Source organism: Salpingoeca rosetta, assembly GCF_000188695.1.
Source record: "Salpingoeca rosetta unplaced genomic scaffold supercont1.4, whole genome shotgun sequence".
Lineage (NCBI taxonomy): Eukaryota > Choanoflagellata > Craspedida > Salpingoecidae > Salpingoeca > Salpingoeca rosetta.
This window is the reverse complement of record NW_004754930.1, coordinates 1,888,651-1,903,234: the sequence shown is the minus strand read 5'-3', so window position 1 is coordinate 1,903,234 and position 14,584 is coordinate 1,888,651. Positions and strand designations below refer to the sequence as shown.

At 59.1% G+C, this 14,584-nt stretch overlaps 3 protein-coding genes across 3 annotated transcripts in view; 2 read left to right on the top strand and 1 right to left on the bottom strand.

Annotated features, from left to right (window-relative positions):
- PTSG_01480 (uncharacterized protein) overlaps positions 1-488 on the top strand; it is a 3,846-nt gene extending 3,358 nt beyond the window's left edge. The window contains exon 9 of the mRNA XM_004997397.1: positions 113-488. Coding sequence (XP_004997454.1) covers positions 113-272 — 160 coding nt within the window. The 3' untranslated portion in view covers positions 273-488. The remainder of the gene's footprint in view (positions 1-112) is intronic.
- Position 489: 1 nt separating this feature from the next.
- PTSG_11742 (uncharacterized protein) lies at positions 490-10,752 on the bottom strand (the record flags this gene model as incomplete). Its single annotated transcript, XM_004997396.1, has 16 exons — positions 490-895; positions 1,170-1,319; positions 1,519-1,567; positions 1,865-3,603; positions 3,815-4,643; positions 4,872-5,313; positions 5,736-7,453; positions 7,688-7,777; positions 8,001-8,096; positions 8,412-8,453; positions 8,705-8,770; positions 9,003-9,070; positions 9,264-9,338; positions 9,808-10,148; positions 10,369-10,518; positions 10,748-10,752. The coding sequence occupies 16 exons, from the start codon at positions 10,750-10,752 to the stop codon at positions 702-704; spliced, it is 6,054 nt and encodes a 2,017-aa protein (XP_004997453.1). The 3' UTR covers positions 490-701.
- Positions 10,753-11,822: 1,070 nt separating this feature from the next.
- The window catches only part of PTSG_01477 (STE/STE20/PAKA protein kinase), a 5,951-nt gene continuing 3,189 nt past the window's right edge, over positions 11,823-14,584 (top strand). Inside the window, exons 1-7 of the mRNA XM_004997395.1 lie at positions 11,823-12,223; positions 12,535-12,604; positions 12,786-12,852; positions 13,116-13,198; positions 13,427-13,543; positions 13,790-13,984; positions 14,318-14,562. Of these exons, the coding sequence (XP_004997452.1) occupies positions 12,602-12,604; positions 12,786-12,852; positions 13,116-13,198; positions 13,427-13,543; positions 13,790-13,984; positions 14,318-14,562 (710 nt within the window). The 5' untranslated portion in view covers positions 11,823-12,223; positions 12,535-12,601. The remainder of the gene's footprint in view (positions 12,224-12,534; positions 12,605-12,785; positions 12,853-13,115; positions 13,199-13,426; positions 13,544-13,789; positions 13,985-14,317; positions 14,563-14,584) is intronic.

Genomic DNA, 14,584 nt, shown 5'->3' with positions numbered 1-14,584 from the left:
ACACACACACACACACACACACACACACACACACACACACACACACACACACACACACACACACACACACACACACACATACACATGCCCTGTTTCGCCCAACCCCGCGCAGGTGGGTGATGCAGTTTTCGGACGAGGATTGGACGCTGGCAAAGCAGATGCAAGAGATTCCCGTCAACACGGTGATGAAGGTGGCTGACCTGCCCGGCGCCAACCCACGCATCACTGCACAGCGCTACATCACGCTTGGCGTTCTCGCCATCGCGGACTGATGGATGCCTCATGCCCTCGTCCGAACTCCAACTCGCCTACTTATTGGCCCTCTGTGTGCGTGTGCGTGTGTGTGTGTGTGCGTGTGTGTGTGTGTGTGCATGCGTGTGCGTGCGTGCGTGTGCGTGCGTGCGCTTTTGTTCCGCAAACGTTGCCGGCCGCCGAGCTTCTGGTTGCAAGTAAACACGTTCTCCAAACAAGCAACCATGTGATTGTGTTGACCCATGTAGTTTATTGGGCTGGCACTCTAAGATCTGGCTCGCTTGGTGTTGGGAAGAAACGGCTTGGTCTTGCCATCATAGCCACACACACACACACACACACACACACACACACACACACACACACACACACACACACACACACACACACACAACACGTCTGTTGACATTCGTCCCCGTGTGCTGCTGGTGATCACGCGTGCCGTCCACTCAAGAGAGGTCAAAGCTGCCCTGTCCTTCGGTGATGGCCATGAGGAGCTTCTCGCGCAACACGTCCTTGCTGCTGTACGTGGGCATCTTGAAGTAGTTTTGGCACGTCATGACAGAGGGGAGCACCTGGTCTGGGGACAGGCCCTGCGCGTCCTTCATCACAACGGTAAACGGCGGCTTGAGCGCCTTGAAGCCTGATGCACCGAAAAAGCGGGGAGGAAGAAGAAGGGGGGGGGGCGGTGAGGGAAACGTTGTGGCAGAAATCACAGTGCACTGATCAAAATTACAAGTCACATCACCTCGCATCATGCAGACGAATGGCAGGCAGGAAAAATCCACAGCATAAAGACCAGCCAAGACAGCCAAACGCACACCCCACCACAAGCACGCCACATCACAAATCCATGATCACACCACGAACACAACCCCCCCCCCCACACACACACCACACCACACCGCAAACCGCACCTCCGACAGGAAGGTTTGGCGAGCCCGTGAGAAACTGCACAAACTTCCGCTTGTTGTCGACATCAAGCTCCACCAGGACCTCCAGCAGCTGCTGCACCTGCGGCGACGATGAATCGTACCCGTGCTCGGCCTTGATGCACGCGCGCAGCTCTGACAACAAAACATGCCGTGTTTGGGGAGGGGGGGGGGGCAGAGGGAGGCAATCGAAACACAAGTGGGGATGAGCAAAGGGGAGGGGGTGATGAGATGTAAAGCGTGGCAATGAACTCTGCCTGAACAGCCCTCCGCAACAACACCGCTGCATGCACATCACATCACAGGTGGTGACCACGAGATCATGGCTGCTCACCATCGTAGTCCCACGATTCCACGCGAGAACCGCACACAACGGTGCGAACCTGTGCACGCGCAAACCAACACCACCACATGCACCAAGCCAAACCGTGAGCAGCCGGTTCAAAGAGCGCACATCCAGAAACAAGCACACTGAATCACACACATACTCGCACATATACACACACGCACACACAATTACACACGGTCACAACCATGCACAAACATGCATCGACACACACACATACACACACATACATCCAAACACATTACCAGCAAACCTCTGCCCTCCCCTCTCACTGCCCTCCCCTCTCACTGTCACTCCCCCCCCCCCTTCTCGCGTCCCCACAAACAAGACGCACCTCCTCGACGGTGAAGAGGGTGAGGGTGCGCATGTCAAACACGGCGGCAAAGCCGGCTGTGAAGCTGGTCATTGCATCCCGCACGCCGCGCAGGAGCGTAAAATCAACAACAGCGGCCACATACTCGCCGAGGTTCTCCAGCGTCACAGGCGTGTCTGCACCGGCCTGACCAAGCGACACGTCAGGGTGGCCCGGCAGCGTAAAGTCCAAGCACAGGTCCTCAACAGGGCACCCGTCCACCGTGATGGCGGCAAGCTTTTCTGCGCGCGCCGCTGCGTCGAGGGAGGTGTCATTGTCCACGGCCTTCTTCGCATCAGCCGCTGCTTGCAGCTTCACCAGCGACTTGTACAGGCCCTCGTCCACATCCCGCACGTCTGCGAGCGTGCACGGCGGCGCGCCAACCATCCACCCGTAAAACGCCGGGCTCAGGTTCAGGTCAAGCGGGCGGTTGTCCTGCATGGCCTTGGCCACAAACGCGCCAAACAGCTCAAAGATGTACCCCTCGCGCTCACCCAGCGCGTGCACGGGCTTGGGGTACAGGCCCTGCGGCGAAAACACAAACTCGTGCTCGCTGGAATCACCCGCTGTTGCGCTGGTATCGCCGCCCTCACGCACCTGCTGCTGTTCCTCTTGCTTCGTCTGCTTCTCCTCCTCCTTCGTCTTCTCCTTCTTCTCCTCATCGGCCTCCTCTGCCTTGGCGACTGCATCACCACCGTCACCACTGCTGCCAGTGGTGGTGGTGGTGGTGCTGCTGCTGCTGTTGCTGCTGCTGCTGCTGCTGCTGCTGCTGTCACGCCAGAGGTTGAGGTCGCGCCGCTGAAACTGCTCGCACGTGCGGGCGTAGTACTCGAGCGTGGGCCCAATCCCGGTGCCCACCTCCCCGACAAAGCTCACGGAGAGCTCAGTCGGGTGCGTGGCGTACAGGTGCATGATGTGCGCCGTGCTTGCCAGCAGGTGCTTGCGCGAGACCTGCACTTTGCTCTGCGCGAGCGGCTGGTTGTCGCCCTCGCCGGCGTCGCCCGTCAGGTAGCGCAGGCCGAGCGCACAGCCAAACGCCGTGTAGCGGAAGAAGCGCACGCGCTGGTCGTACGACAGCACAAACGGGCAGCAGGACATGGCGTCCGTCACCCAGTCCGGAAACGTGCCGCTGGTGAGCGCTTGCGTGTTGGCCACCTCGCGCATGATCTTGGCGGCCAGGCGGCGGTTGATAAACGCGGCTGGCGAGATGGCGATGGCGGCTGCAGCATAGGCGCCAATCCAACGCACACCGTCCGTGGCCAGGATGTGCAGCACGCGCAGGATGCGGAGCAGGTCTGCCACTTCCTCCGCTTGCGTGATGGACGTGGCCGCTGCCGGCAGGTCAAGCGTGGTCGCCGCGCCATCTGCGTCCCCGCCACCAACACCGCCAATGCCGGCGCCACCCGTGCGCGAGTCTGGCCGCAGGCTCTGCACCGACACCTGGCGTGAGCGGGCGCTGGCCTTGCGGTACTTCACGTGAACGCGTGTTGGCATGTCGTCACTGCCGCCGGTGGAAGATGCGTCCACTCCTGGTGTGCGGCTGCCGCTGCGGCTGGCTGGGCGGGAGGCGGAGGTGAGCTCGCGCACCGCCTGGATCATGGAGTAGTTCCACGGCAGCACCTGCCCGTTGAGCGTGAGGTCGAGGGCGTTCTTGTTGCGGAAGCCCTTTGCAATCACCTTCCACCAGTCATCCCCGGCGGAGATGCGCAGCACAGATTGGCCTGCGAATGCAAGCAGATGATGTCACAACGAGATGCGTGAGTGTGTGTGTGTGGGGGGGGGGACAAGACAGAAATGTACAGCTGCGACCATTTAACTACACGAACACGCATTCCAGGCGCAAGCACGTCTTGTTCCCTTGCGCGCGCGCACAACACACAGCCCAACATTGCAACATCACAACATCACGACATATTGCACGCACGCGCTCACCTGAATCGCTGCGTGCAAGGCGTTGGTGACGGAGTCGAGATGCGCGTGAACGAGAGGTGCGCGACAAGCGAGCACGGGTACTCGCGTTGGAGCCCGTCGAAGCACCGCCATCACCCGCATTGCCATGCCCATCATCATCGTCCGCATCAGCACCACCTTCAGCGTCGTCGCCAGCGTCGTCAACCACAACCTTCTGGGGTGCATCTGCCGGCGTCTCCTCATCGCCCTCCTCCTCCTGCGCCTCGAGATCGGCTTCTTCCTCCTCCTCGTCTTCACCGCCTCCGCCCAGCAAGTAGCGCAGCACTTCTTCGGCCTCAAGCCCATCCTCATTCACGTCGCCGTCACCATCGTCATCCTCGTCCTCGTTGTCTTCGTCATTGCCGGGAGCGCGCCCACGTGACCGCAGCGTGGCAGCAATCGCAGACAGCAGGTCCGACGCCGCGTCCCCGCTGCCAAGACCAGCGTCTTCGTCACCGCCATCGTTGCCGTTGCTGCCTCCTCTGCGAGCGCCGTGCCGCCGGGCGGACCGCCGCAAGCGACGGGCGTGCGTACGCGTGGTGTCGCTGCCCGTCGTGTCTTCGTCGCCATCACCACCAGCATCAGCATCAGCACCACCAAGCGCCGGCTGCTGCTGCCCGCGCCGCCGGGAGGACCGTCGACGTGTGCCCTCGCCACCATCATCACCACCACCGCCCTCTTGCTGCTGCTGCTGCTGCCTGCGTCGCCGCTGTGCCTCGGTGTGCCGGCGCAGGAGGCGGTGTGCCTCGCGCAGGCGGTCGGGGCCCGTCCGCGCCTGCTTCAGGTGCTTGTCCACATAGTCATACAGCGCCTGAAACACGTGGGGCGTGACGAGGGAGAGGGGTCAAGGTTGTGTGTGGGGTTGGAGCGTGAGTGCATGCTCAAGAGCAGTGGAAAGAGTGAATGGAAAGAGCAAATGGAAAGAGTGAATGGAAAGAGTGAATGGAAAGAGTGAATGGAAAAAGCGAATGCGCGCACGAACATGAAACAAACACAGCACGCGCAGACACCCCACACAAACGCATGACACACAGCGCACCTGGACGGTGACTGTGGAAGGCACGGAGAGGTTGAGGTCGACGCTGCCCAGGTTCTTCTCATCAGCGGCGCGGGAGACGCGTACGGTGAAGTTGCGCCGCTCAAACTGCTGCTTGGTCGGGCCCGACGACTCAAAGTTCTCGTTGAGGTTGAGGGCGCCGTGCACCAGATCAAGCAGGCGTTGCAGCGCATGTAACTTGGCCGCGTCGTGCACGAGAAACAGGTGGGCAAAGAGCGCAAGCCTGTGCGGGGTCGTGTCATCCTCCACCGTCAGGAATGTGGCGAGGGCGTGTGCCGTACCGTAGTGGGTGAACTCAAAGGCCGTCATGCCGTCTGCATTGCCTGAACACAGGTCAGACAGCTTCGTCAGCGCGGCACTGGCCTTGTCCTGGTCAAACGGGGACGTGGCTGCACGCAACTCCGACGTCGCCGCTTTCACCGCCCTGCGCAAGCAGCGAATGGTGGCAAATGGTGGCAAATGTTGGGGGCATAAGAGGGGGGGGGGGTGAGATTGCCCGTTGAGCATTGAGCACCGAGTGTTGTGCGAACGTGACCGTGATGGGATGAGGGGTAACACAAGGAAAGCAGACGACGAAGAATTCACAAGGTGGCAACATCATAACAGCGCAAGTGAATGTGCGCGCAAACGCAACATGAAGAACACAAGCATGGGCGCACGTGAACACACAAATACAAACCCACGCGCACGCATAGGCAGACACACACACACGAGTACACACACGAGGGTACACACAACCACACACAAGTACACACACAAGTACACACACAAGTACACACACACACACACAAGTACACGCACACGCACAACCACGAACTGCGCATCAACAGATGAAAGTGTACTGACGAGATGATGGCGTCGATGTCGGCGTCTGCCTCCGTGGAGGCCAGCACGTCGCCAAAAGCCTCGCGAGCAAAGTCGTACGCGACCTTCTTCGCCTGCATCATGCGCTGCTTGCGGGCGCGTCGGCGCATGTTCCTGCTCTCCTCGCGCGCCGCCGCCGTGTTTCTGCGCTGCAGCGACAGCATGGCTGCGTGCGGGGAGGGTGCAGACAACGCGTCCGAGGGCGTGGCGGGTGTCGCTGCTGTTGCCGCTGCCGGCGTGGACGGCGTTGACCCTCCCTCCGCCGCTGCTGTGGATGCGCCTGGCGTCGCCGGCGTGGGCGCCACCACTTCCACGCGCATCTTGCACAGCTGCTCCACGCGATGCAGCACGCCCTTGCGGCGGAAGTGGACGGCGAAAATGTCCGGTAGCCGCTGCAGCAGGCACGAGGCCGTGGCCAGCGCGCCCATCACCACCACGGGCTCGCGCGAGTGCAGCATCTGCGCCAGGTAGTTTGACATGGACACGGACCGCAGCGACTCAACCAGCGTCGGCGGCGTCGCAGCGTGCACCATGCGCACGAGCGTGTGGGCAAATTCGGCGTGGATGTCCGTGCGCGCGCTGGCAAGGTAGAGCTCAAACAGCGGGCGGATCAGCTCAACAATCATGCTGGACAAGGCGGCCGGGTGCTGCGCGTAGTGCTTGTGCAGTGCGTCACCAGATGGGGGCGGTGGTGCTGGCCGCTCCGTGCGCCGCACCTCCCGCACGCCGTGCGAGGACAGGTTGATCTGCCGCATGCGCTGCACGTCCACCACAAACGTCTGCGAGCCGACGGTTATGGTGACAGAGGGCGCGCCCGTGGCATATGCGCGCTCGATGCTGGCGGTGGCGGCGGTGGTGTAGGGCCGCCACGTGCTGGCCCCGCTGCGCCACTCCCACACGGCCTCGTCGTCCGTGGGCAGCACGTCGCGCGTAAACGTGTGGAATGGGTGGGTTGTCGGCAGCGGCGGGAGCAGGTGGCGGATCAGGGCCACCACATGCAGCAGCTGGTTGGCGCGCAACTGCATGCCAATGCCAGCACCACCCTGATTCTCCTGCTTCTCGTCCTCCTGTCCCTGTCCCTGTTGCGCGCTTGCGCCAGTGGCCGTGTCTTCGGCACCACCCTCCACAACAGCAACGTCATCGTCATCATCGCCCTCGTCATCAACACCAACGTCCTCGTCTGCACCTGCTGTCCCCGCGCCGGTGCCATCAGCACCACGAGTGCTGCCAGCGCGGCGGCTGCGGTGCTTTGCGTCGGTGAGAGCCATCTTGAGCATGGGCAGCAGCGCGTCGTCTTGCACCAGCGCCACCGCCGTTGCCGTGGACGACCGCGCCATGAGGGCCAGCGACGCCAGCACGGCCGTCAGCCCCTCCCGCGCAATGGGCAGCGGCTTGGTCTGCAGAATCTGCACAAAGACGGCGGGGAGGCCGTCGCTGGCCAGGGCCTCCACGTGCTCCGGCGACGCAGCCAGGTTGCGGGTGAGCTTGAAGAACAGCACGCACGTTGCCTCCACAACTGCGGGGTCGCGCACGGCAAACATGCGGAGAAATTGCGTCAGGCCCGACACAGCCTCCCGCATGTGCTGGGGGAAGGTGGACGCGTCGCACACGTCTGCGGCGGAGGAGATGAGCTCAATGGCGTCCTTCTGGGAGGCGCCCATGAAGAAGTCGATCATCATCGTCACCGTTGGCACGGCATTCTGTTGGCGGGGCGGGAATGGAAAGGGGAGGGGGCAGGGTGGAACAACACGCAGAAAGAAGTGAGGCAGGAGCGGATACAAGAAGCGCAAGTGAGAGAAGAGCACACACACAAGAAAAGATACACACACACACACACAAGAAAAGATACACACACGAAAGAGACACACACGAAACATCCACATTCAGACACAGACAGCCAGAATGGAAAGGCATGTCGACACGGGTGCACGCACCAGCTGCAGGACTTCTGTTGGAGCTTCGCGCGCCAGCCGCTTCAGGCACGCCAGGCCAGCCTCCGTAAAGTCCATGTCCATTTGCTGGAACTAAACGTTGAAACAACACCACCATCAGCAACGGTGCACGTGTCGCACGTGTCGTGAGGGCTTGAATAAGATGGCACCAATGAGCATGGGCATGCGACACGGAAGGTGCGCACGTGAGCCTGACCCCACGCGCGCATTGTGGAGCGTGGGCCTTTCTTCACGCACGTACGAACATGCGCACACACATTGAGCTCACGCGTGCGCACACAGTAAACCACCGTACCCTAAACATGATGGCGGGGCCCAGCTTGGCAACGATGCTTGCAGTCTGCGGCCGCGCCTCGAGAAGACTCGACGCAGCGCGGGCAGCGCGCGACGCCTGCACACCACACCAATATGGCAGAAAAACAATAGCACAGCACATCAAGCGATTGGGGGTGAAGGCGAAGGGGGAACAAGAAAAGCGATCGTGGTGGAGTGAGGGAAAAGGATGGAAATGAAAGAGGCATGTGGGGGGGGGGAGAAAGAGAGAGAGAGAGAGAGAGAGAGAGAGAGAGAGAGAGAGAGAGATATTGAGAGAGAGAGATATTGAGAGAGAGAGACAGGCAGACAGACAGAAAAAGAGTAACGAGGCAGAGTGCGTGCAATGGAGTTGAAGAACCGGGAACATAGATTATGGATGGGGTTGACGTACAAGGTGGGCGTCCTCAGGGCTCATGGATTTGATGATGGCATCCTGCAAGGGGCAGTGCGTGACATTGCGTCGTATTGCGTGGTATTCGGTGGTATTGCGCGATGTGCGAGATGAGTAGCAAGCAGCTGCATAACACGCACGTCAACGAGACAATCAGGCACAGACGCGAGCACGCAAACAAACCCAAAGCGCGCGCACACACACCAACAAACAAGATCACACGCAAATTTACAGACACACACGCGCGCGCGCAGACGGCACAACACAACTGGCTGGCTGGCTGGCTGGCTCACCAAAGCATCGATGATTTCCTCAAAGGGGAGCGATCGCCACTGCTCCGCTGGCTCCATCAGAAATTTCTACGCAAACAAACCAAATGCACACGCATGCATTCGTGTGTGTTTGCAGTGCGTGGAGCGGGGGAGGGGCAAATGTAGTGAGTCAGCAGGAGGTAGCTAAGCAGAGGCAGGCATCACGTTCGTGTGTATGCGCATCGCAGACCCAAAGAAGGCGAAGAGAAAGGAAACACGAACAAATGCACGCGGTGCGCGGAGACACAAACAAGCGCTGCAAAAGCACGCTGCGACGTACGGTGTTGAGGGTGTCGAGGGCATGCTCCTTTTGCAGGAAATCACCCGATTTCAACCCAGCAACGATGCCTGTGTACACACCACGCATACACGCGGGGCTGAGTTGAGCTGCGAGTTGGGCTGCGTGTTTCAAGCACGCACGCACGCACACGCTCTATGGGCGCGGAGAAGTAACACAGCAAACACAGGCACAACCCTTGTGCCGCATACACACATGCACGCACACACAACAGCACATAACCAAACCAACAAGCACGTGTACCTGACGAGCCGCCGCGCTGCTGCATGAGTGGCGCGCCGAAAATCTGGTGGAAGGGCAGGCCCGCCATAAACGACTCTGAACACGCGCACACACAGGGAGGCAGCCGGAAGGTGAGAAAAAAAAAAGGCGTGCTGAGGAAAACCGCTGGCACTGCAAAACATGCCAACACACACACACACACACACACTCAAACTCACACTCACACACTCACACTCACACACTCACACTCACACTCACACTCACACTCACACTCACACTCACACTCACACACCCAGCGTCATGCGTGCCACTGCGCACTCACCAGCTCTGTCGGACATGTCTGGCTGCGGACGATGGCGTGCTTGTTGTTGCTGCTGGTGTAACTGCTGCTGCTGTAACTGCTGTCGGCGCTGCCTCTGAGATGGCCTGCTTGCGCGCCGTCGAGATGAAGATGAGGATGCGGGTCCTGTGGTGCCGCTGCCACTACTGCTGCTGCTGCTGCTGCTGCAAATTCTTGGCGCCGCTGCTGGCGTACGCGGTGGTGAGGGTGCGTGGCTTCTGCGACGTGTCTTGGCGCGCTTGCGCTGGGAGACGCCGCTTTGTCTGCTTCGTCTGGTGCTGCTGCTGCTGGTAGCGGTGTCCGCGGTGGTGGCAGTGGTGGTGCCGGTGTCAGCAGTGTCAGCAGTGTCGATGTCTTCCTCGATCCACTCGCTTGTTGCAACCGCCTTTCGCTTGGCCTGGCCCTTGTTGCGGCGGCTGCTGCTGCTGCTGGCCTTGCTGCTTGTGCTCTTCTTGCTGGTTGTGGCGCTAGTGGCGGCCTCGCTGGGTTGGGTGGCCTTCTTTGCTTTCCGGCGCGAGCTGCGGCGAGGAGGAGGAGGAGGAAGGGTGTCGCTTGCGGCGTCACCCCTGCACCACGGGGCACGCACGTGCAAACAGTTCAGCAAAGCACACATGAGGAAGGCACAAACAACAATGAGCAAGACAAGGAAATGGTTAAGGGCATGAGGTGTACGAGCGCGCGAGTACTCTTGGCACACGCTCATGCACAGCGCAGGCAGCAAGACGACAGCACGCGACACTGATGAACTACACCACAGGACCACAGGCACCATACGACGCCACGTACGAGGGCGGCAGGGGCGTTGAGGTCCTTGATCTGGTCCTGGAGCTGACGCTCTCGCTGCCGCTGTTGTTCCCGCTGTTCGCGCCGCTGTTGCTACTGCTGCTGCTGCTGCTGCTGCCGCTGATGGTAACGTCAGCGGCTCGTGGTTTCCTCCTGCAAGGCGAGTCGTTGGAGCACACAAACATGCATGAGCGGATGCAAACATGCATTATTGTGTTGCAATGCCACGACATCACACCACATCACGTTGGAAGAATGGTTGTGTGGGGAAGAATGGTTGTGTGGGGAACAATTCCATGGGCCAGCCAGCTGCAAGTTCAGCACGCGTGCCATCATTCACGTACTTGGCTCGCTTCTTCGGGTTGGAGCTGCTGTTGTCGACCACATCCGAGCCAAGCAGACGAATCAGTGGCGGGACCAAAGAGTGGCAGTGTGTGCATGTGCGTGTGGATGGTTTGTAAGTGCGCGTGTGTGCATGTGCAAGTGCGCGCGTGTGCGTGCGTGTGTGTGTGTGTGTATGTGTGTGTGTGTGTGTGTGTGTGTGTGCGCAAGACAACCCGCCATCGGAGCATCGATACAATGCGGAAAATATGTGTGTCCGACATGCGGATATGTGTGTCGACGTGTCTTTGTGTGCGAGCATGCTGTGCTGGTGCGACAAGACGTGGCAAGCAAGCAAGCATGCATGCACGCAGGCCAGGCAGTGCCGTTCAGGACACGCCTTGACCGCGCTCACCCAGACGATTCCATGCAGGCGGGTATGTGGTCCGGCCCACGGTCGAGACAACGTGTGCGTCTGCCGTGTGGCACACCACAAAAAAAAAAAGAAAAAAAAAAGGTTATTTGAGTCCTTGAGCATGGAAACAAGACCCATCAACAGTCATCAGACTGACAGACCACCAACACTCGCCAGTAAACCACACCACAATACCACAATGCCAACGAGCGTTGTTCATCGCCGCACAGTCATGCAGGTCATCAAGCATGCAACGCAACCCATTCCCCCCTCCACGCCACTCCATGATAACCGCCAATTTCGTAGCGCGAGACCGCGCCAAACGACACAACGAAGCCACGTGGCTGCCGTTTCACCGCAACAAACACACACCATCAATCAAAAGGTAAACCCGCTTCACCGCTCTCCCTCGCCCCTTTGTGCCTTGTTGTCTTTGCTCCAACCCTCACGTTGCGGACGAGACAAGCCCCGCCACTCACTTCTTTGCTTCTTCTGCCACTCTGCCCTGCTCTGCTTGTCGGTGAATCAGGATGTGATCGTTGTGCGGGAAAAAACGCACAGCGAGCAGCAGCGAGCAAGTTCCCACAAACTGTCAGCAACAATAAATTGTGCTGTCATGTCTCTGTTCCGGTTCCCGTCGAAAATTTACAGACGTTTTCACATATTTGCAAGTCGACCTCTGTTAGGGAAGTGTTGTGCTTGATTTGGCTGATTTTCGTCATATTTTTTTTTGGCTGCTCCCGCTGCTGTTGTCGCTTCCGCCACAACCACACAACTCATCGTTTGCCGAACAAGAAGCGAGACGACACACAACAAACACACACACACTCCCTCCGCCTGCCTTGCTGCTCTCCCTTGAGGCTGCCTCGTATCGTATCACAGACAGCAGCAGCCAACAGCCGTTTCCCACCGCTCTCGCTGCTGTTTGTTTTTGGACACGCAGCGTTTCGTGTGGCTCGGTGCAACAGCCACATTGCCCGTATCAACCAACCAACCAAGCAAGACACCTGCACAACTTTTTTTGTTTGTTTTGTGGCGGGCCCGGTGACCAGCCAGCAACTTGCAACAGCTCACTCCACACGAGACGACATCACATTCATCGTTGACTGTTCTCGCTGTTAGGTATGTTCTGCTTGACTGTTAACACACCAATGCCGCCAATGTCTGCGCTTACTTTGTGTGTGTGTGTGCATGCACATGCGTGTGTTTGCGTTCGTGCAGTTGTTGGCTGGCTGAGTACGTTGTTCGGCCTGTTTCCTTGCCTGCGCATCGTTTGCTGCCTGCTCGCCCCTAACTTGGGGAACGTGTGTGTGGTGGTGGTGGTGGTGCGTGTGTGTGTGTGTGTGTGTGTGTGTGTGTGTGTGTGTGTGTGTGTGTTGTGTGTGAATCTCGGGGCTCATTGACGGCGCTGCGCTTCTTGCCTTGCATGACAGCACAGAGATCCCGATAGCTGTTCACCTTTGAGTGGTGTCTGATCAACCGTATCATTGAAACATCAGCATGGTGCGTTTGCCTCTCCCCGTTTGCCTCTCTCCACATGATGATGTCTCTGCTGCAAGCTGTGTAACAGCTGCATGCTGCTCTTGCTCCCCTTGATCGTTGTGATGCATGCCATCTTGCCTACCTCCCATGTCCCATTCACATGAAGCTTGTGCTGTTGAACCCTTCTTTGCCTCATCGCCAGGCATCTGAGAAGAAGAAGTTCCGCTTGTTTGGCAGCACAAGCAAGGCCCGCGATGACCGGCCTCCTGGTGAGTGTCGTTGTGCGTTGCTGCCGCGTCGGCGAACATCGCTGCGCCAACTGCAGCTGTGCTCTGCCCTAATGCCACACCGGCAGGACCCAGTTTGGTGCCTCCAACAAGCAGCTGCTACCCATCACGCACACACGCACGCACACACACACACACACACATACACACACACAAATACACACACACAAAAATGCATGTGCATGCAATACCATGCCCACGCACACGCTCACGCTCATCGACAACTCGTTGCACCTTCTCCACAGTCCGCAAGGTGGACATCTCCGCGCCACTTGACTTTGTGCACGAGGTGCACGTTGGTTTTGATCCCGAAACCGGCGAGTTCTCCGTACGTTGGCAGCCAAGTCTTTCTTTCCTGCGCCCAATGCTGTGTTGTTTCTGAGTTTGGTCATGCTCCCTCTGCCAGACATGCGTGACTGCGTAGCCGCGAGTGGGGGCCCGGCATGACGTTGCGAGGTCGCACCTCGCAGTACCTTCCAACACACGCAGCTCACATCGCAGCACACGTGTTGCCTCTCGTTGAACGTGCCGCTTGCTTCGGTTTTTGTCTTGACAGGGCTTGCCGCCACAATGGAGCGCGCTGCTGCAAGTCTCCGGTATCACAAAGAAGGAGATCGCCAAGAACCCGCAAGCGATGGTTGATGTGCTTGGCTTCTACACAGAGGACGTGCAGGTACGCATGCTCTCGCTTTTGGCGGTGGGCTAAGCGCCACCGATTGTGCATGCGAATGTGTGTGTGTCTGTGTGTTTGTGTGTGCACTTGTGACTGTGACACCTTTGTGTGTGTGTTTGCACTGCAACCGCTGCTGCTGCTGCTGCTGCTGCTGCTGCTGCTGCTGCTGCTGTTTTTGTTCGTGTATCGCTGCTGCCCTGCGTCTCGCACCTCCTCACCGCGCACTTCTCCGTCATGCAACCTTAGGGCACGGCTGATGGCGAGGGCGTCAAGTTTATGGTCGACACAGACAAGAAGAGCGGCAAGAGCGGGAAGCAGGGCGTGAAGATGGCTGCCCCTGCAGCGAAGCAACCGCAGCCACAGTCTGCACCGGCCAAGGAGGCGCCACAGCCCCCACCCGTGGTCGAGAGGCCAGCGTTTACAAAGTCGGAGAAGACAAAGGTACGGCAGGTGGTGTTTGTTTTTGTTTGGGCTGATTGTTTGTTTGTTTGTTTGCTGCTGCCGCCCCTCGTTGTTGTTGTTGTTGTTGTTGTTGGTTGTTGGTTGTTGGTTGTTGGTTGTTGGTTGCGGCTTGCGGCTTGCGATGTCACTGTGCCCCCTGTGCAAGCTGTTGCTCACACCGCTGGACGTCTCTCGCCTCCATGCACGTGCGTGTGCATGTTGGTCCCTTTCGCTTCTGCCACACACACACACACACACACACACACACACACACACACACACACACACACACACACACACACACACACACACACACACACACACACACACCAGCCCATTTCCAAGCCCGCGCCTGTTGCAGCACCAAGACAACCGGCAGCCAAGGCGGCGCCGTCATCATCAGCACCGACAACAACAGCGGCAGAGACAAAGCCGAGCGCCGGGCAGCAGAAGGTGCAGAAGAGGGACAAGGGCAAGAAGAAGATGTCAGACGAGGAAGTGCTTGCGCGGTTACGGGAGGTGGTCAACCCTGCAGCACCAAAGGACCGCTACAAAGACCTCAAGAAGATTGGACAGGGGTGCGTACACCACGGACAAGGC